This window comes from Chaetodon auriga, chromosome 18 (assembly GCF_051107435.1).
Source record: "Chaetodon auriga isolate fChaAug3 chromosome 18, fChaAug3.hap1, whole genome shotgun sequence".
Lineage (NCBI taxonomy): Eukaryota > Metazoa > Chordata > Actinopteri > Chaetodontiformes > Chaetodontidae > Chaetodon > Chaetodon auriga.
In genome coordinates this window covers 897,501-917,924 of record NC_135091.1, presented here as the reverse complement: position 1 = coordinate 917,924, position 20,424 = coordinate 897,501, and the positions used below count along the sequence as shown (strand labels likewise).

The following is a 20,424-nucleotide window of genomic DNA, read 5'->3' as shown; positions in this document are numbered from 1 at the left end:
GAAAACATGAACCACCTCGAAGAACCCGTTTGTTCTCTGACTCAGACAAACTGAATGACACACCTGCACAGGTGGAGCTCATCGCTGACTGATGCTTCATTTCAAACAGCCGAGAGATCGATGACCTCTGAATGATTCATCTGTCCAGAGTAACTAAGTACATTTACTGAGACGCAGCACATTTAAGAGGTTCCTGTACTTTGCCTCTATGATTCAGAAGAAAGTATTACTGATGTCAGCCAGCACAAAGGAAACAGGACTGAGCAGACCACAAGGCAGCCTGAGCATCTGACCCAGGATCACTTTCAGCTGTTACATGATCAGCATCAGACTGACCGGCATCGTCATCATCATCATCATCATCATCATCAGGACCACCATCAGTGTTGACGTAATGATCGACCACCATGGCCGATGTGTTGACACAGTACTTACAGGCTGTATTTGTACACAGTTCTTTCAGGGTTTGTATGTTTTAGTACTTTCAAACCAACAGAACACTGAACAAATCAAACCTGCTGCTTTTCTCTGACCGTTCCTCTCAGCAGTGTGGAGGGCCTTAAAGGCAGCACAGCCTCATGTTGGAGAATAAAGGTGGAATTTAGCTGAAAAACGATGAAGGACTCGGGGCCCTTCTCTTCAGTTTGTGGTGCAGTGGGGCCCCTGAGGCCCCTCCTGCTCTCAGGTTCCGGCCTTGTTTACATGTCATGATGACTTGGGGGGATCTGTGGCTCTCAGAGCCTTTAAATGAACCCGATCAATCAACTCCCCCACAGCGTCCTCTGCGCATGCGCACAGCGGCGCAGGGAGCTGTCCGCCTCAGTCGGTGCTGGAGTGTTTTCGGTGAAGCTGCTTCTCTCCGCCGGAGCGATGGAGGAAGAGTTAAAATGCCCCGTCTGCGGTTCCCTCTTCAAGGAGCCCATCCTGCTGCCGTGCTCCCACAACGTCTGCCTGGCGTGCGCTCGGAACATCACGGTCCAGACCCCGGACGGAGAGACCCCGGTGCAGAGCCGCGCGTCGGCCAGCTCCGACTACGACTACCTGGACATGGACAAGATGAGTCTGTACAGCGAGACGGACAGCGGGTACGGCTCCTACACGCCGTGCCAGCTCAAGTCTCCCAACGGGGTGCGGGTGTTCCCTCCGGCCAACCCCCACCGACACTGCTCCCTCACCTGCCCGCTGTGTCACAGGAGCGTCTCTCTGGACGAGCGGGGGCTTCGGGGTTTCCCTCGGAACCGGCTGCTGGAGGCCATCGTGGCGCGGTACCAGCAGAATCGCGCCTCCGCCTCCTCCTCTTCCTCTAACGCGGTGAAGTGCCAGCTGTGCGACCGCAACCCGGTGGACGCGGCGGTGATGTGCGAGCAGTGCGACGTCTTCTACTGTAACGCCTGTCAGCAGCGCTGCCACCCGTCCCGCGGTCCGCTCGCCAAGCACCGCCTGGTGCCGCCGCGGAACCAAGCGGCGGGAGGAGGCGCGGCGAGCGGCGGAGGGAGCGGCGGCGGGGGCGGCAGCGGCGGTCAGCAGCCGCCCGCTACCGCGCGGAAACCGGCGACCTGCTTGGATCACGAAGCGGAAAACTTCAGCATGTACTGCTACAGCTGCAGAGTCCCGGTGTGTATGAAGTGTCTGGAGGAGGGAAAGCACGCGAAGCACGACGTCAAAACGCTGCCCATGATGTGGAAACAGCACAAGGTGAGCGAGCACGCGCGCGCGCACGCACTCATACACAGGGCCATACACACAAACACACACACACACACTCATATACACACACTTATACACACGGTCACACACACGGTCTCACACACACACACACACACACACACACACACACACACACAGGCCTAAATACCTTTTAAATCCATGTTTTTATATTGATTGTACAACATTTGGGCTCCTGCTGAATCCCAGTGAACTGCAAGCAATGAACACACACCACTGAATACATTCTCTCTCTCTCTCTCTCTCTCTCACACACACACAGACACACACACACACACACACAGTTCACTGAGGCCTCTCTGGCTTTGATTGGCCTCCATCAGTCACAGGCTTCATTCGTTCCGTCAGGTGATACACTGGCTGTGTTTGAAGTGAGTGTGCAGTAAGTGGAGCTGATGCTGTTCTGGAGGTGAAATGTTAAATCACAGAGAACCTTTGAAGCCGCCTTCAGTTTACTGTATGTGGGGCAAATTAGACACCAAGAAGCCTGACTAATTCACACATAATGGAATAATTACTGTAGGAGTAACAAGCTCCAGTGCACGAGAGAGAGAGAGAGAGAGAGTGTGTGTGTGTGTGTGTGTGTGTGTGTGTGTGTGCAGCATGAGTCACTGTGTTGCTCTTTTACTGGCCCACATCTGTATGTGTGTGATGTGTGTAGTGACTGTTGTGCAGGAGGGGGAGGGGTGGGTGGTGTAGCTCCTCAGGCTGGATCAGGGTCAGGATCAGGATCAGGATCAGCATCGGGATCAGGATCAGGATCGGGATCAGGATCAGGATCAGGATCAGGATCAGCATCGGGATCAGGATCAGGATCGGGATCAGGATCAGGATCAGGATCAGGATCAGCATCGGGATCAGGATCAGGATCGGGATCAGGATCAGGATCAGGATCAGGATCGGGATCAGGATCAGGATCAGGATCGGGATCAGGATCAGGATCAGGATCAGCATTGGGATCTGGATCAGGATCAGGATCAGGATCAGGATCAGCATTGGGATCTGGATCAGGATCAGGATCGGGATCAGGATCAGGAACACCTTGTCTAAAGAACATCTGGAAAGACACAAAGTACATTTACTACAGTACTGCATTTAAGTATGATTTTCAGGTACCTGTACTTTGCTTGAGTATTTCCACTTCATGTTACTTCATACTTGTGAGCTGCATGTGGAATATTACACATTTATCAGATTTAACTGCCCAGCAGAATGAAATGAGCTTTACCTCGACAACAGTCGAACGCTGATACACATGAATTATACACATGGGCCTCTGCTGCTGTAGGTCTGTACTGTAAGTACTCTGATACTCTGAAAGAAGCCGTTTTGTACTTTTAAAATGGCTTCAGAAAACAGCATCATTTTTCTTGAAAAACACCGGACAGATGATCAATAACGGTCGTTCAACACGTCGGTTTCCTCAAAGGACCAAAGAAGACCAGTTGTTTTGTTGGCGTTCCAGATGTTCAGTCACAGCTGGATGAGCCCAGCAGGCTGCAGCTCTCTGTGTCTGCCTTCAGTTCACCTGGAGCGGCGCTGCGTTCAGGGCCCAGAAATCAAGGAAGTCATTTTCTGCCTGCAGTCAAAGTGCTGATAACGCCGTCCATCGTCAGCTCTGCCCAGAATCACCCTCCTCCTTCGTTAGAGGTGATTAAAGTGATTTGTGGTCGAATTCATTTTTTAATGACTCTCTCATTAATTTAAAAGTCGGCTCCAGCGTTGGGGTCAGCTCAAGTTCACCCGCTCAGGTTCGACCTGACGTCGCCATTATTAAATTTGGAGCTTTCCTAATTCTTTACATCATTTCTCATGATGTGAAATGTGCAGCATTGAACAGAGTTATTAATAATTGAATCATTAATGATGAGATTCGAGTGAAAGAGGCTGGAAGAAAAGGGGTTAAAGCCCCATGGATGCTAGCTCTCGTATTTCAGAGGCTGCAGGTTTAGTATCAGCCCATTTTTTAATCAGACCACTTCCTGTGTTTAATGCAGCTTTTCATAGGGCCTTCATCATCATCATCATCATCATCATCATCATCATCATCATCATCACACAAGTGTAAATGAAAAGCCGTTTTGTGCTAAGTGGGTCATTGGGACTAATCTCTCAGTCTCTGCTTTCTGTGTGATGCGACGCCTCGGCTGCTTCCCTCCATCATTCATCTGTCACACGTTTTCTGCATGTCTGCGGCCCTTCACCTCTTCCTCTCTGTCTCTTATTTACAGTCTCTCCTCCCCCTCATTTAGCCCTTCTCCTCCGCCCCTCCTCCATCTTTCTCTCCATCACCCTGTCCCATAAATGGACCGTGAAAATCCCGTCAGAGTACAGGAGTGAGAGGGCGCTGATCGGCACCGAGCAGCGAGTGAAGAAGAGAAGCGGCCACTTAGTTCACACAGTGTCCTTCATGCTGAGGGAGATGACTCTTCCTCTTCCTCGGTCTGCGCCCAAACAGGCGGCGAGCATCATGTGCATCTTTGACACGACTGCTGAGTTTTTTAACTGAGTGAGGTCAGAGCGGGCTTTTATTGTGGTGGGGAGCACTCACTTCCTTTCTGCTCACCCTGTTCCTGTCAGCCTCCTCCTCCTCCTCCTCCTCCTCCTCCTCCTCCTGATGTGCACCGAAGTGTGTTGTTTCCAGATGCCAGAAGCTTCCCTGAACCTGAATCTTGCTTCTGTTGCAGATTGATTCATTGATTCATTGATTCATTGATTCATCGATGAATCGGTGCAGAAGACACAAGACGACGACAAGATGATAAGAAACATTTCAAGAGGTCAATCAAAAAACCTGCTAACAAAGCACTGGCTCCACGTAAAGTAGTACTGGTCATTTAATTATGTGAAAGTATTCAAAGCACTGTGAAAATACTCAACTACAAGTAAGAGTCCTTCATTCGTATCTTAGTATCATCAGTATAATCAGCAAAATGTATGAAATTGAATGATTATTTTAGACAAATCCGATATATGAGAATTCAATATCGGAAATTTACATCAAACATTAAGCAGATGATGATGCAGCCGGGGGGTGACACACACACACACATACACACACACACACACACACACACACACACATACACACACACACACACACACACACACACACACACACTCTGAAGGCATTAATATGCAGAAGTGAAGCGGATGAACTTCTGCTGAGGGAAAGCAGAGGAAGACACACTGATCCAGTTTCCTCCGATCAGTCAAGCAGAAAACACACTGTCTATTTAAAGCTGCCGCACACACACACACACACACACACACACACACACACACACACACACTCGTGTGCGTCCACATGTGTGTGACCCAGCTCGTCCAGTGCAGCGCAGCTCTCAGCTGAACATGCAGGGTGGCGGTTTCTCCTGCTGAACCTGAACACATCTCAGATTTTACATTTGACTTTGGTCACATTTACATTTGAGTGAAGCGTTTGTCTTCTTTGCATGTCCACCGCCCGCCCGACCTCCACCCTGTGAGCACCACCAGGCAGAATCCAGACAGCAATTACGTTTCCATCAGGATGTGTTTGGCAAAAGAAAGAAGCTGCTTAAAAACATCATTTTTGTCCTTTATCTGCTCCGTGTGTGTGTGTTTACTCCCTTTCTCGTGAAGATCTTTCTCGTCCTCGTTGTGGAAACGACAAATCCACCTTCAGCTTGGCCCATCAAACTGCCTGTGATTTGGAACATGAGTCTTTCTGTGTGTGAGCAGATACGCCTCCATCAGAACAGCTCCTTTCTCCTGAGACGTCAGCGTATCTCCTCCTTCGCCCCGGTGGCTCTTTCAGCTTCCTGTGCGGTTGCTCAGAGGTTGGACGTCGTGGGATCGGTGCACAGCAGCAGCTTTTAATGGCTCCCTCAGTGCTTTGTTTGGTGCTGACAGGAGGCTCTTTGGAGAGTCTGTCATGTCTCCTCTTCCTCTTCCTCCTGATTTCTCTTCACGCTGATCTGCTGGGTTTGCTCTCGGCTCTCTGAGCCTTCAGTCGTTGTTGTTGTTGTTGTTGTTGTTGTTGTTGTTCTTGGCTGCTTTAGACAACAAAGCCGCCACCGCCGTCGTCGTCGTACGAGCCGACGTTCAGCCTCCAGACTGTTTGTTCCTCCATTTGCTTTATGTCTGTTTGCAGCTCGGTCACCTCCAGATGGTCGGCCTTCATCGTGTCATTGATGATTCATCCTTCATATACGAGATCGCTGTTTGGCCGGCTTCATCTCAGAGTGTGGTGTAGAACAGACAGTGAGATGATGGAGAAGTTCTCCTTCAACACGAACCTTCTCTGTTCCTGGTCAAACATGTGTCAGCTGATATTTCCAAAGCCTCGTTTAAAGGAGTTCTTCTTGAGATTTGGGAGAAATGAGCTCATTTTCGCCGACACGTGCAGCGCTGCCTGCAGCAGTTTGCTGGTTTTCCAGATGTAAATCTCACAGCTGTACTATCGTGCTCGTATTCCACTGCATATATAACACGCTGAATGTGATTTCACGTCAGCTGATGCGCCCTCTAATCGTTTTATAATTCATGTGCATAATGAGAAGCCGAGCGAAGCGCGTTAGTGAGGTTTGTCAGCGAGTTCACAGAAATGAGACGTCCAAGTAAGAAAAGCATGAAGTGTTTTAATCAAAGTCAGGAGGCGGTCAGTGTGTGTGTGTGTGTGTGTGTGTGTGTGTGTGTGTGTGTGTGTGTGTGCGTGGTTTGGTGGTCGTTCGACACGCGTGGTGTGTTGTCCTTTGTACCAGCTGCTGTTTATTCTGGGGTTAGCAGATTTGGAGATTTGAGACAGAGCTCTGCTTCAGCGGTGAGGACAGATGAAGACACAGATCATCTGTATGTCCTCGTGTGGTTTCATCGTCGTTTCTGTCCTCTGGTGGCTTTGAATCCTCACATTTTGTCTCCCCTCGCCTGAATTGTCACTTCCTCTCATGCTCCATGGTTTAATATTGACAGCAAACATTTAGCGTCTCTTGTTTCTCGCCTGTCGGGACTCTGACAAAACATTTTGACAGGCGTGCTGCGATCCGAGCCGCCGCCTGTTTGCTGTTATCTGGTTTATTTCTGCCGGTGAAGCTTTCATGTAATCAGAGGCTCGCCGCAGTCATGGCGGCGCTGCTCTGAAGCGTCTGCATCCGGTTTCATTCGAGCGGAGGATCGACTTCACAGAACCTCCGTTTCCAGAAATCGCAGAGGAAGAGCGGCGTGAGAGCTGTGAGCACGCTCGTGTGCTCGTCTATTTTCAGACGCAGTGGGAGGAAGGTGTTGGTGTGGAGGCAGAGGAGCAGCCTTTCATCAGTCTTCAGGTCAGAAAACAGGTTTTTGAAAGCCGTCCACATCCGCTGGTCAAATCCAAGATGGACGCCAGCTGCAGACAGAAGCTCACGGTGCTTTGACGCTGCAGAGCAGGAAACAAGTTTTAATGAAAAACGTGTCTGAATACGACCACGGGAGGAAAACACTGAGCGCCACGTGTGTCTTCTTCTGTGGTTCATCTGATCCGTCCTCTGAAACTGAATTCAGGGCCTCAGGAGGTCTGACAGGAAGTTACCTCAGAGAGGCGCTTTCATCTCACTGACCTCATTCCAGATGGCAGCTCGCCGACCACGTCAGGTCAGCTCGCCCGTTACCTCAGGCCCGCCAACACGCACGCACGCACACACACGCACGCACACACACGCACGCACGCACGCGCACGCACACACACACACACACACACACACACACCAAGCCACAGTGTAACTCAGGGCGGTGCTGCTGGACTTGTGTGTTACATGTAGGTTAATGTGCACTTTACTAAACTTCCTCTCCTCCGGCTGCAGGAAAGCTGTGTGTGTGTGTGTGTGTGTGTGTGTGTGTGTGTGTGTGTGTGCGTCTGTGTGTGTGTGTGTGTGTGTGTGTGTGTGTGTGTGTGTGTGTGTGTGTGTGTGAGCGAGGGACAATTTGTGATCTATTTTGGTAACCACACGAGTGCTGATGTCAGACCTCTGAGGAGACCGTGGACATCCCATAGTGGAACAATGAGCATCGTTACCATGGCGACAAGCTGCTGCTCATTCAGCAGGAAGTCCAGTAAGTTTGCTTCAGCATGATTGTGATGGAGTCTTCGCACGGTGAGTCCACCACAGACCGTCATCTCCAGAGAAGCTAGTTTGTGCTGTTTGTATGACAGCTGGGCCTCGACCTCCCCTCTGCTTCATTAGTGGTGAAGATGCCCTGATCAATTATTGATGAGGAGGGCTGCTCTTCTTCTTCTTCTACAGCACTTTTGTTGCCTCATGCTCACTCCTCAGAAGCTAACCAGGACCAGTCAGGGTGACAAAACGAGGCTTCCTCCCTCCTTGTGGAGTTGTGGCTGCAGCCACTGAGCCTGTTAGGCTTTATCTAACACGACCGGGGAGCATTCCATTTCTCTGGAGAGGACGTGACGCGCTGCCGTGCTCTGGTTGGGTGGCAAACTGTGAAAGGTCTCATCACAGTGAGCTGAGGAGGGAACATCTGAAGATGAAAGAACGTGAAGCTGAACTTCACCTTTTCCAGTTTTGTGTTCGTTACATGTTTCACGGCTGAAGTGCTTTCGAGTGTGTGAAGGTGCTGATTCACGAAACAGGCTGTGCACGACAGAGTGTCGCCTGGCAGAAGTGTCAGTGAACGCCTCACCGGACACGTCCTTCTGCTGTGGACACTGATGGTTAAAAAGCTTGTGCAGCAGTTTTAACAGCATCAAGGCTTCTGCTGCTTCCTGACGAGCTGCTTCTGCTCCACGTGTTGGTTTTCTGGCCGAGCAACACTTAGAAAACACTTAGCCTGTTTTTTTAGTCACGCTAGCAGCGTAGCTTTGGCTGAGACCTAAAGCTGGGTAAACTGGGCACATCTCAAGACTCTTAAACTGTTTCCTTCACTCCTTTTCCTCCACTGAGGATGCATGGAGAGACGCAGGAAACCATGCAGGGAAATGTGTTGTTTAGAAATGAGACGTCTTTCCATCTGAAGCGTGACGTGGATCAGCTGATCTCAGCTGATCTCAGCTGTAGGGGCGTTGGATGTCTCTGCACACTGAGCTGATATGAATGAAGACACTCAGCCATCAGAGCAGATCAGCCGTGTTTTACCTGTTTAACAAACACCTGCACATGAGGAACAACCTGCTGTGTGTGTTCATCCTGTGAACTGAACGCCTTCATATCATTCAGTCTGTGCTCATTGGTTCTGAATGTGGAATCGTTATTTACCACATTATGATGACGGCGTCTTTTCAGCTGGAATCATTTATCAGGTAAATGATTCATGGAAAATTAAAATCATGTAACATCTAACCCGACGCTCATCAGCTTCACGTGTGACTGAATGAAATGTGATGTTGTGACGTATCAGATCAGTCCAATCAGCTGCAGCGTCCAATTGATACCTGACATCCAATCAGAGAGCCAGTGAAGACTTTGTGTTTTGTTCAAATTAGCAAATGTTAGCATGCTAACATGATAAACTAGGATGGTGAACATGGTGAACATTATACCTGAGAAACATCAGCATGCTAACATGTTAGCATGATGATGCTAGCATTTAGCTCAAAGCCCTGCTTTTCTTCTATTTTTAAAACAAAGCCAACAGCTGCTGTGATGAATCATGAAAGATTTGTTTATCTCTTATTGACTTCTGTTTCCTGATATTTAAGAATCAGTGCTTCTTACGCTTCGTTCAGGCTGAAGCTGAACGTGCTTCATGCTTGAACCGTTGATGTGTCGTAGCCGTCCGCTCTGGTGCGTTAGCCTCAAAATGGCTGCGTAGCAGAGCGGCGGAGGATTGGGTGGCTGGGCGACGGTGGATGAGAGGATGAAGACGAGGAAGAGGAAGGGAGATTGGTTTTGACCTCCACCAGATGTGAAACACTAAAGCTGTAACACAGCTGGCTGACAGCCAGCACACACACGTATACTCTAATCTTATACATAAAGTTAGATTTGAATGAGTTTTATGGCCTTGGAAAGACGAGCGTGTGCGTGAGGCTGTCGGGTGTTTCAGCTCTGAGAAGCAGTTGATTGATTACATACAATCATCTAAATTTCTGGCAGCATTTTAGATTAAAATGATTTTGATGTTTAGTGTCTCTGTTGAATCTGTGTGATGGAGCAGACGCTGTTCACAGGCTCTGTGCAGGCTTGTATCAGGTAATTTAGATCGTTTGAACATTAAAAACATAGAACGAGCCTGTTCGTCCTCATAGCTGCTGTGTGAATGACTGACATCCAGAGCAGAGCTGAGAGTGCACAGTGACTCAGAGTGGAAATCCTGGAGGCGGCTGCTTCTTCTCTGAGAAATCAGGAACTGGCTCTTGGTTGCAATCTGCCACTGAGTCACTTTGGCTCTTCGTGTCTGAGTGTCGCGTGCTGAAGCACCAGAGCGGCCGAGCGCTGACCGGACGTGATGTTTAATTGAAGGAGTTTTATGTTTCCATCTGGCGATTCTGCAGAGGGAAGCCAGCTTTGGATTCAGCCTGGACAGACGTGTCAGTGCTCGATGGGGCAGAGCGTGAAGAGGAAGGACAGGAGGTGATTTGATTGGTCAGGACTAATTCCTGCTCCTACCGAACTCAATTACTTGTGCATTTTTGATTCCTAAAAGTGGAATCCTGTTTACGTCCAGGTACTTCATTCAGGTTTAAAAATGCTGAAAAATGTCAGAATCAATTCAGAAGCGTTGCTGAGGAGAGAGGTGAGGCGTTCAGGGTGGAGTGAGAGTGAGACAGAGGAGGACGTAAAGGCTTAGAAATGCAAATGAGAGGAATAAAAGGAGAGCTGGGGGTTGAAACGAGGGGGTTCAGCCCCTCCTCCACGTCCCCTGGTAGCATTTTGACAAGGTCAACACCACCATCAACCATCCCCGGCTGACAGCCGAGCACGTCGAGCCCCATTGTTCTCCTGTGGTTCAACCCCCACCGCCTCTCAGATTACTCACCACAACTGTTTCTCCACAGCTTCCATCAAGTTCTCCAAACAGTCAATGAAAAAGTGAAGAAATGGTTTTTAGCACATGCAATCCAACGAGCCCCTGATTCGAACTGGACTGCAGAGTTTTTCAGAGAGTTTCATCTCATGGAGGCGTTTTAGTTCAGTTTCATTTGTGATTCTTCAGCTTCTTCGTTTACTCAGAGTCATCAGTCAGAACCTTCTGATGGGTGAAAGCCGACTTCAGCACAGGTGAACTGATCTGTGACCATCAGTGATGTCTGCACGTCCTCGGTGTCCTCGGTGTCCTCGGTGTCCTCGATGTCCTCGGTGTCTACCTGTGGAACTTCAACCTGAGCTCCTCAAATACACGTGATAATCAGTCAAACTCAGTGAGTCCAGGACTTTCACTGAGGAGACTGCTGTCCATGTCCCGAGAGAAACCCAAAGTCGGCGTTGACGTATGTGCAGCATGTTTCTCCTGAACGCGTCTGAGAGTATTTTCTTTGCTCGAAGCAGCTAAAGAACGATTTTATGCTTTTGTTGAGACCGTCAGAGGGACGGGATGATGTTTGGGAAAGATTCAAAAAGTCAACAGCGATGTTTATTTTTTTAATCATTCACCAAAGTCACCATCACTAAACCAAAGCGCAGCCTAAACCCAATGGTGAGACACAGGAAGTGAACCGGTGTCTGTCCTCTTCACGCCGACCGCAGCTGAGGCGCTTCAGGCCTCCAGCACACTTTTCCAGCAAACATCAGAAATCATGAACCAGATTTCCTCCACAAATATTCTGAAAAATCTCCACCCTCACATCCATCGCTGAGGCGCCTCTGGAAGCTCAGGCGCTCGTCCCGCCCTCAGGTTGGCGGCTGTGTGGGCGCCGCTTCCTGCTGTTTGTTGGTCTGAAACGTGTCAGCGAACTCGCACAGCTGAGCCTCCCTGAATGTCACAGACTGAATAAACGGTCCTCCGTCGCTCCTGTAATAAGATAATGAGATAATAGCACTTGTCTCTGAGAGGAGAGCTGAAGGGTGCTGACGGCCAGAGAAAGAAAAATGACACTCCTGCTCGGAGGAGCAGCAGAGGATGAAAAAGGTCAAGGGGAGGAGAACAAAAGACACAAAGGAAGAAGAAATTGGATTTGTGAATGCACGTTTGTGCTCTGCAGGTGCATCGATCTCGCCCGGACGAGGCTCTTCCTCGACATGGTTTTCTGCTGTTTGTCTTTTGTTCTCGTCTTTCGAGGCTCGCTGCTCGTCCTCCTGCAGGGCAGACGTGTCACATTTCTGCACTGTTTCACGCAGTTTTCACTAGACCGGAGCCAAATTTAGAGCTGGATGCTGTGGTGACAGTGTACTCGCATGAAGAGGTGGTATTTAAAAACCTCCAGATATTCATTCTGACAAAAGGTTCTACAGCCTGTTTTTGGAGCATTTTATGGAGGAAATCAGTGATTTTTCAAAAGCAGTTGAATATCCCTACATGACCTCTTATCTGCGCTGACAAAAGAAAGACTGAACAGTCAGTTCGAGCTGTCAGCTGATGGAGACGCGACCTGTCCAACGTTCACACCCGTCCGATGTCCACAGCTGTGATCAGTGTGATCAGCTGTTTGAACAGCTGCTCAGTTACCGCTCATTAATCAGTCCACATGTTGGCTTTATGTCGAATATTAATCTTCAGCTTTTTGTTCTCAGTTCACATTTTGCTGATGCGTTCAGGATCAACATGTTGAAAACCTGAATGCTGGATGTTGTTGTGTTTGTTCATGCAGATTGTTGGTCCATGAACAGTTTCCAGGAGAGCTGAAGGTGGATCAGCTGACCTGGGACTTATTTACGTTGTTGGATCGATGCTTCGATCAGGAGACTTTACCTTCTTACACAAAGAAACAACAAAACCTCACAGCCCGCCTTCCACACAATGCATGCTGGGATACACTCTGAAAAACAACCAGAGGGTTAAAAAAATCAATGAAGGAGTAAAAGCGGCCGCAGATGAAGGAGGGAGCTGACGGACAGGTGAGCGGGATAAAGAACCAGGACGGCCCGCGTGTGGCACATCCCTCATCCTCTTGTTAGCATCTTGGCATGCAAACACACACACACACACACACACACACACACACACACACACACACACACAGGCGGACAGCTTGCTGGGCCAGATGGCCTCTTGGTGAGGAGCAGTGAGGAGCTCCACAGAAGGGTTGGTTTGATTCATGAACCATGACCTCCACACGTCCCTCCTCCTGACTCCAGACAGCACGTGCAGGGAAGAGGGATGACAGGGATAAGATCACAGTGTGTGTGTGTGTGTGTGTGTGTGTGTGTGTGTGTGGGGTGGGGGTGGAGTGCTTATTGTGGACATGCAGAGGGGATTATGCATACAGTGCGCTGACTGTGTGTGGTGGGGATTTACTTTCATATATCACCAGAGAACAGTGACAGTGAAGAAATGGAAAATAACCAACACTAATTAATAGATTGATTGATTCATGATTGAATGTTAATTCACAGTAAACTCATTTGTGCATAGTTAGAACATGAACTGTGTTTTCCTTCATCAGTCACAGAATCTTATTGTGTTCTAACATGGAATCAAAGGTTTATTTGATATTCAGTTTTTTAGTCGAACATTTCAAACCATCGTAAAAAACATGAATACAACTCAATGGATGTGTGTTTTTTATTGTTTTTTTTACTCTTCATCACGGTTTTAAGACAGAGGACTGGTCCAAGATCAGTTTTAAATCCAGTAGATCACTTAAATTTAGATCCCATCATGATTCTGACCTTTGCTCCAAATACTGCTGTTATTTATGGTTTCTAGCAACAAGAGAGGAGGCGAGCCCACTTTATGTTACCACCTCCTGCCTCTGTGTGTGTGTGTGTGTGTGTGTGTGTGTGTGTGTGTGTGTGTGTGTGTGTGTTCAGAAGAGGGGGTGTGGGTGTGGCGACAGTGGAGCAGATTCATCACAGCTTGGCGTGTGTGTAACAGTGTGTGTTTCCTTTGTCCTGTCCTTTCATATTTACCAGTGACTGATACACACACACACACACACACACGCACACACGCACACACACACACACGCACACACGCACACACGCACACACACGCACACACGCACACACGCGCACACGCGCACACACGCACACACACACACACGCACACACACGCACACACACACACACGCACACACGCACACACACACACACGCACACACGCACACACGCACACACACGCACACACACACACGCACACGCACGCACACGCACGCACACACACGCACGCACACACACGCACACACGCACACACACACACACACACACACATGCACACACACACGCACGCACGCACACACGCACACACACACACACACACACACACACACACACGCACACACGCACACACGCACACACACACACACACACGCACACACGCACACACGCTGACCCTCTGCAGACCATTTGGACCACAGTCTGACTTCATGAGCCTGTCGGGGATCATCAGGACTTCGTGCCTCGATGACCTGCAGTCAGAACGTTTGCACGGCCTCACTGATTGTTGTCGGAGGACTTTACTTTGTGTTTGAAGCTCGTCTTGCTGATTGGACTTCACAGACGTGCAGCAGTGCTGCAGAGGTTAACGTGTTAATTAACTCTGCTGTGCCAGCAGCTGCAGGACGGAGATATTGTGGACACTCGCTGCCCGTCGGCGTCACTTGCTCGTCTTCCCACGTCCAAACTATCTCAACGGTGCGGATAAACAGAACGAAGCTTAACTTTTAAATGATTTTAAGCTTTTCAAGGGGTCCTAGGTGTTAATCAAGGGCCCCAAAAGCCACCGAGAGCCCTAAATGAGATGATTAATGTGACTGATTTAAACACTGAAACTCATTTTAGATGATTTATTACAAGCATCAGTCAGACAGAAGACGCAGACAGCTGTTGATAGCGATAAGGGGAATATTTGACATTATAAATACACATCCCCGATGGCTGTTCTATGGAAATTAGGTAGAAAATTGGGGGAAGTGCTCCGCTTAATGGAGCGTAAACAGAGACGTTTCAGTGAGGATCAAACACATTCGTCTCAGTGTTCAGATCTGAGCTCTTTGTGACTAAATGTTTGGCTGAGAATGAAGATGACACATCTCATTTTTCAGTATAACACGTTGAATGATTTGAAGGTATTTTCCTTTGTTGGTCTGTGTTTTGGTTATATAATGATTCTGATATGAATAACATGGACCAAATGGGATTTGTCTTTCATGTCTTCTCGCCTGTTGGTTTATTTGTTTCAGTCTTGGTGTCTGATTATGATGATGAAGTGACTTCCTGTTGTGGAGACGATGCAGAGTCTCTGGCTCGCTCTGGGTCAGGACCTCATGTAGTCTGAGCATCAGATCTGTCGATGATTACACATCTGACGTCTGAGGAAAAGCCTCCCAGCCTCAGTGCACCACTGGTTCTACTGGTTTGGAAGGAGAGAGTCTGGATTCATCCTGATCCGGCCTGTGTTTCCTCTTCAGTTTTGGTTTCATGTGGTTTCTGTCTTGATGCCGTAGAGTCGCATTAAGGGAAAGGATTCATTTTTCTTGACTAATAAAGTGTTGAAAAATGATCTTCTGCACTTGTATCTGGGACGATCATCTGGGACAATCATTAGATTTTTCTTTTTGTAGTTATCAAAAAACAAATCTGATTCTCGCCAAAGAGTTTTGGACCACTGAAGCGGTCTGACGAGTCCCACTTTTCACTGGTTTTAATGAAGTTTCTTTCTTTCTTTGCTCTGCAGTGCCAGCTCTCCCAGGCCCTCAACGGTGTCTCCGACAAAGCTAAAGATGCCAAGGAGTTTCTGGTTCAGCTCAAGAACATGCTTCAGCAGATACAGGTAACGCTGCTGCATGACACCTGCACTCTGACATCTCTGTGAAAGACACTTTCTGTGTCTCTTAATCCCAAGAAGACGCCAAGAAGTGAAGAAAGAAGCACCAAAGACTGATGAAAACTCTTTATTCTAATGATACTTTAATGTGCAGTGTGGAGGTGGACAAGATTTCCCCGAAGCAATGACGCTGATGTGTACTTGAAGTATTGAAGTAGAAGTACTTGCGGTGCAGGATGAGTTTCATTGTTGTGTATATTGTATAATTGGAATATTATTCCTGTTGCTTTAACACATGTTTAACACTGTGGGCGGTTTTAGTTGCTGCCACACGTTCATCCACCGCGGCTCGTTCTTCACTGCAGTATGAAGTCCTGCACCGCTGAGGAAACATCACGATCAGGGCTGGAGGCACGGAGAACTCAAAACGTCTGCTCTGAAGTGTAGATTAGATTAGATCAGATTAGATTATGTGCCTGTAAGATTCAGTGGTGGAGGAGGAGAGTGGTTCACCTGCAGAAGTCCAGCACCAGCCCTTTGGTGTTCCCTGCTTTGACCTGCTTCTGCTGACACCAGTTCCCAAACCCCTGGACCAGTTCTCTGGACTCCCTGCGGTTCCCGTCTGTGCCGTCAGTCTTCTGAGGTGGCACTTAGATGATTTGTGGCTGAGGTCTGCAGAGGATGACCAGGATGAAGAGGAAGAGGGCAGCAGGGAGGACTGGACCTGTAATGTATTAAAGACAAGGTTCAGATCATTCACCCACTTTCAGTCCCCCAGAGACGGTTTTCAGGCCCCTCCAGACTGCCCTGATGTTGTTCTGCTCCAGCTGATCCTCCATCTTCCTCCTGTAGCTGGTTTTTCCCTCCCTGATCCTCCTCCTCCTCCTCCTCCTCCTCCTCCTGAAATAAATCCAGTATTCTGATGTCTCTGGTGCGACATGTAACACACTGAGTGAATGTGGGCTGAGCGGAGGACACAGAGGTGGGATTAAAGCCAGCACACATCAGAGCGAGGGGGTGCAGGTGTTGAATCTGCAGCCCTCAGTCGCTAACATGGACTGATGCTAACAGCTAACAGCTCAGTGTCGTCAGTGCAGAGACGATCTTTAATCTGTCCACGCTGTCGTTGTTCCTTCTGGTCCTGCTGCTTGGCCATGCCCCCGTCGTCGCTGTGAAGATGATAGAGCACAGTCTGCACGCAGCTCGTGTGCCGCTGGTGGAACTGGGACACGCCTCTTGATTTCGCTCACTCTCAGCCAATCACACGGCTGCCTCAGGATCTCCATGAAGGTCTGGCTGTGAAAGATTGCACCAGGAGCGATATCCATGTCCGATCAGTTAGAGGTCTTTACATAATTTACATCAGCGCTGATGTTTTTCAAGGCTAAACATTCTGCTTTGGGGAACCTGCTGTAATGGCCAATAAGCTGCAATAAATCAGTCACAGGGAGACATTTGGACTCCTCTCGCTGTGCAGCGGGGACGCAGATCCACCGAATCGCTCCTCTCAAACAAACCATGTCAGCCAGACGCCTGGAGTGTGTGTACTTATGTGTATTTATGTGTGTGTGTTTAGCCTGTGGACCTCATCACTGTGCAGCTGATCTCTGCAGCAGCATCTGCCAGTTCAAACACACACACACACACACACACACACACACACACACATGCACACACACACATATACACACACACACACACACGCACACACACACACACACACACACACACACACTGTCTGCACCGTTGCTACGAGCAGCCATTTAGAGTCTTATTGCAAAAACCAAGAGGATTGCAGTTAAGTAAAAAAAATACTCTTAGTACTACTTTGTCTGCGAGGCAGAGAGAGATGAAGAGTGGGAGCAGTGTGGGAGTGATGAAGATCAGCTCTCATCCTCTTACACTGCACATCTGAGCTGTGTTACTCAGCAGAGGAAGCTTGATTGGAAATCACTGCAGTTTAAAAGACCTCATCTCTTCATCTGTTCACGTCCTGTGGACACGGAGCTCACAGGATGTGTCCCTCTGGACGTGTCCACAGGACGTGTCCCTCTGGACGTGTCCACAGGACGTGTCCCTCTGGATGCTTCATTACTGAAGCTACTGCATGCAGACCTGCAGCACCAACAAGGCCAAGTCACACACCAAAATACATCGTTCATTCCCTCAGAACGACTCGCAGACGCGTCGTCTGATCTGTCGACAGGACGTCAGCATTTGTCTCGATCAATACGACTTCTGTCGTCATCTGAGGAAACACCGATTGACATTTTTTTTTACAAACAACTCATTGATTACTTGAGAAAACAGTGGACGGATCAGTGGACAGGGACAGTCGTCAGCTGCTGCTCTGGTGAGGAGACGATGACCATAAACTCTCAGTGAAGGTCAGGAAGTGACGCCGATTGTTGGCTGGAAACAGGAAGTGAACAGCAGTGTGTTCGGTGTTTTCTGACCCTTCATCATCATCATCATCATCATCATCATCACCCACATTCACCCACACACTCCATCCACTAGAAGACTCAGCTGATTTCAGATTTCACATCTTCAGTCTGACTCTGTGTCCTCTGTGGGGGACGACCAATCACTGCAGAGCGAAGCATCCGCCTCAACCTGACGCCATTTTACGTCACATGATGAGTAACCATGACAACGTGCTGCTTTCGTCAGTAGTATTCAGATCCTTTACTTATGTAACAGTGTGAAAATACTTCATAACAGGGAAAAGTACTGCTTTCAGTTTCCTACTGAAGCATCTTATCTTATCTTATCTTATCTTATCTTATCTTTGTTCAGTCTTTGAGCTTGAACAGTCATTTAAATTCTCTTTGGTGTTCACCTGAAACATGAAGAGTTTAACCTCTAACACTTCATTACTCTGATTTTATGATCTTATTGAATGGTAACATTACGTTTACATACATTTGGCCACATGCTGAAGGTGTGTTGTACCTGTGTGATGTACGCTGAGGACGTGTGTGTGGACAGCAGCTGCTCACACAGACGTAAATATGATGCGTGATGCTTTTCATGTGCTGAGAGGATGAAAACTTCACACTGTTTGTTTGGTGGAAACAAAAATAGAAAAAGATCAGAGTGTTTGCTAACAAACACAAAAATACAGCAGCAGATCTATTTTCGTCACGCGCTGGTTTCATTATTCTGACTGAGGAAGTACTCAGAAGTAAAAGTACTGAGACCTTAGTACAAGTCCTGCATTGAAAACGTCATTCAAAGTATGTGAGTATAATCAGGAAAATGTACCTCAAGTATTCAAAGTACTGCAGTAAAGTGTCTCCTGTGTCTGCTGTCCTCTGGTCTCTTTAGATTGAGTGACACCTTCATCATGTGTGTTTGGTCCAACAGTCCAAAGCTCCACATGATTCCAAACACACTCAGATCATTGAGATCACTGAGAGGAAAAGCAGCAAATCAAACGTCTGAGAAGATCGAACATCAGATGATTTTCATGAAGGTCATCAAAGCAAGTGATTATTTGATTGGTTGAACCTCTGATCGTGTGTGTTGCTTCAGGAGAACGGCGTGGAGTTCGAGGCTTGTCTCGTGGCTCAGTGCGACTCTCTGATCGAGGCGCTCACCAGACAGAAAGCCAAGCTGCTGACCAAAGTCACCAAGGAGAAGGAGTACAAGCTGAAGGTGAGACGCCCGTCTGTGTGTGTGTGTGTGTGTGTGTGTGTGTCTGTCTGTCTGTCCGTCCGTCCGTCCGTCCGTCCGTCCGTCCGTCCGTCCGTCCGCCTGTCTGTCTGTCTGTCTGTCCGTCTGTCTGTCTGTCTGTCTGTCCGTCTGCCTGCCCGTCTGTCTGTTTGTCCGTCCGTCCGCCCGCCCGTCCGTCCGTCTGCCTGTCTGTCCGTCCGTCCGTCCGTCCGTCCGCCTGTCTGTCTGTCTGTCCGCCTGTCTGTCTGTCTGTCCGTCTGTCTGTCCGCCTGTCTGTCTGTCTGTCTGTCTGTCCGTCTGTCTGTCTGTCTGTCTGTCTGTCTGTCTGTCTGTCTGTCTGTCCGGTGAGATGTGACTCATCATTGAGCATCTTCAGTCTTTCCTAATTGCACTGAACAGACATCAATATGAACAAAGGCACATTATCAATACTGCAAACAACTCTTAATCAGTCAAAAATGAACCTTTCCTCCTTCCTTCCTTCCTTCCTTCCTTCCTTCCTTCCTTCCTGTCTAAAGCGGAAGCATATTTAATTCAATAAGAAAAATAAACTTTATTTAGTTGCACTTTTCTTGTGACAATGTTACAAAGTGCTTCACAGAGCAAAATGAAACCAGATGATAAAATGACAAACAGGTCAAAGACGTGAACACAAAGAACGAAAGTGAAATGATCTTTAAACCTGAAGCAGCTGCAGGTTTCTGTCCAGCACTCGTTCGTTTCTCTCCTCTGACGGGGTTTCCTGAGTCTCATCACATGGACGCCTGCCCGGCCTCAACGTGCCCACCGACCGACTGACCGTCTGGCTGACGGCAGGGGGGGGGGGTTTGGACAGAAGCCCTGAGGACAGCTGTTGTCATTATCTGCTGGAGATTTAGGCAGAGGGCAAAGAGCTGGAGGCTGCGACGGGGCTGGAACAAGAGAAGAAGAGCTGATAAACCACAGCGCAGTTTGACATGAAGAAGAATTCAGGAAGTGATGAAATGACCCAAAACCAAAAGCTGAGAGCCGCACGGAGCAGCTGATGATGATGATGACAATGATGATGATGATGTGGTTCAGATGTCCGCTGCTTTCAAGAAATTCAAGATTTGACATCAGGAGGCAAAAGAAACAAGGATGCTTTTATTAATAAACTTCATTTATGTGTCAGCAAAATCTTTCCATCAAAGGTTTAACTGTCAA

At 48.4% G+C, this 20,424-nt stretch overlaps 2 protein-coding genes across 3 annotated transcripts in view; both read left to right on the top strand.

Annotated features, from left to right (window-relative positions):
* The window catches only part of exoc8 (exocyst complex component 8), an 87,254-nt gene that overhangs the window by 4,657 nt on the left and 62,173 nt on the right, over positions 1–20,424 (top strand). The gene's annotated exons all lie outside the window — the stretch shown is intronic.
* trim67 (tripartite motif containing 67) overlaps positions 765–20,424 on the top strand; it is a 35,279-nt gene continuing 15,619 nt past the window's right edge. For both annotated transcript variants that reach the window (XM_076755810.1, XM_076755811.1), the window contains exons 1-3: positions 765–1,695; positions 15,472–15,567; positions 19,099–19,221. In XM_076755810.1, the coding sequence (XP_076611925.1) occupies positions 871–1,695; positions 15,472–15,567; positions 19,099–19,221 (1,044 nt within the window). In that variant the 5' untranslated portion in view covers positions 765–870. The remainder of the gene's footprint in view (positions 1,696–15,471; positions 15,568–19,098; positions 19,222–20,424) is intronic.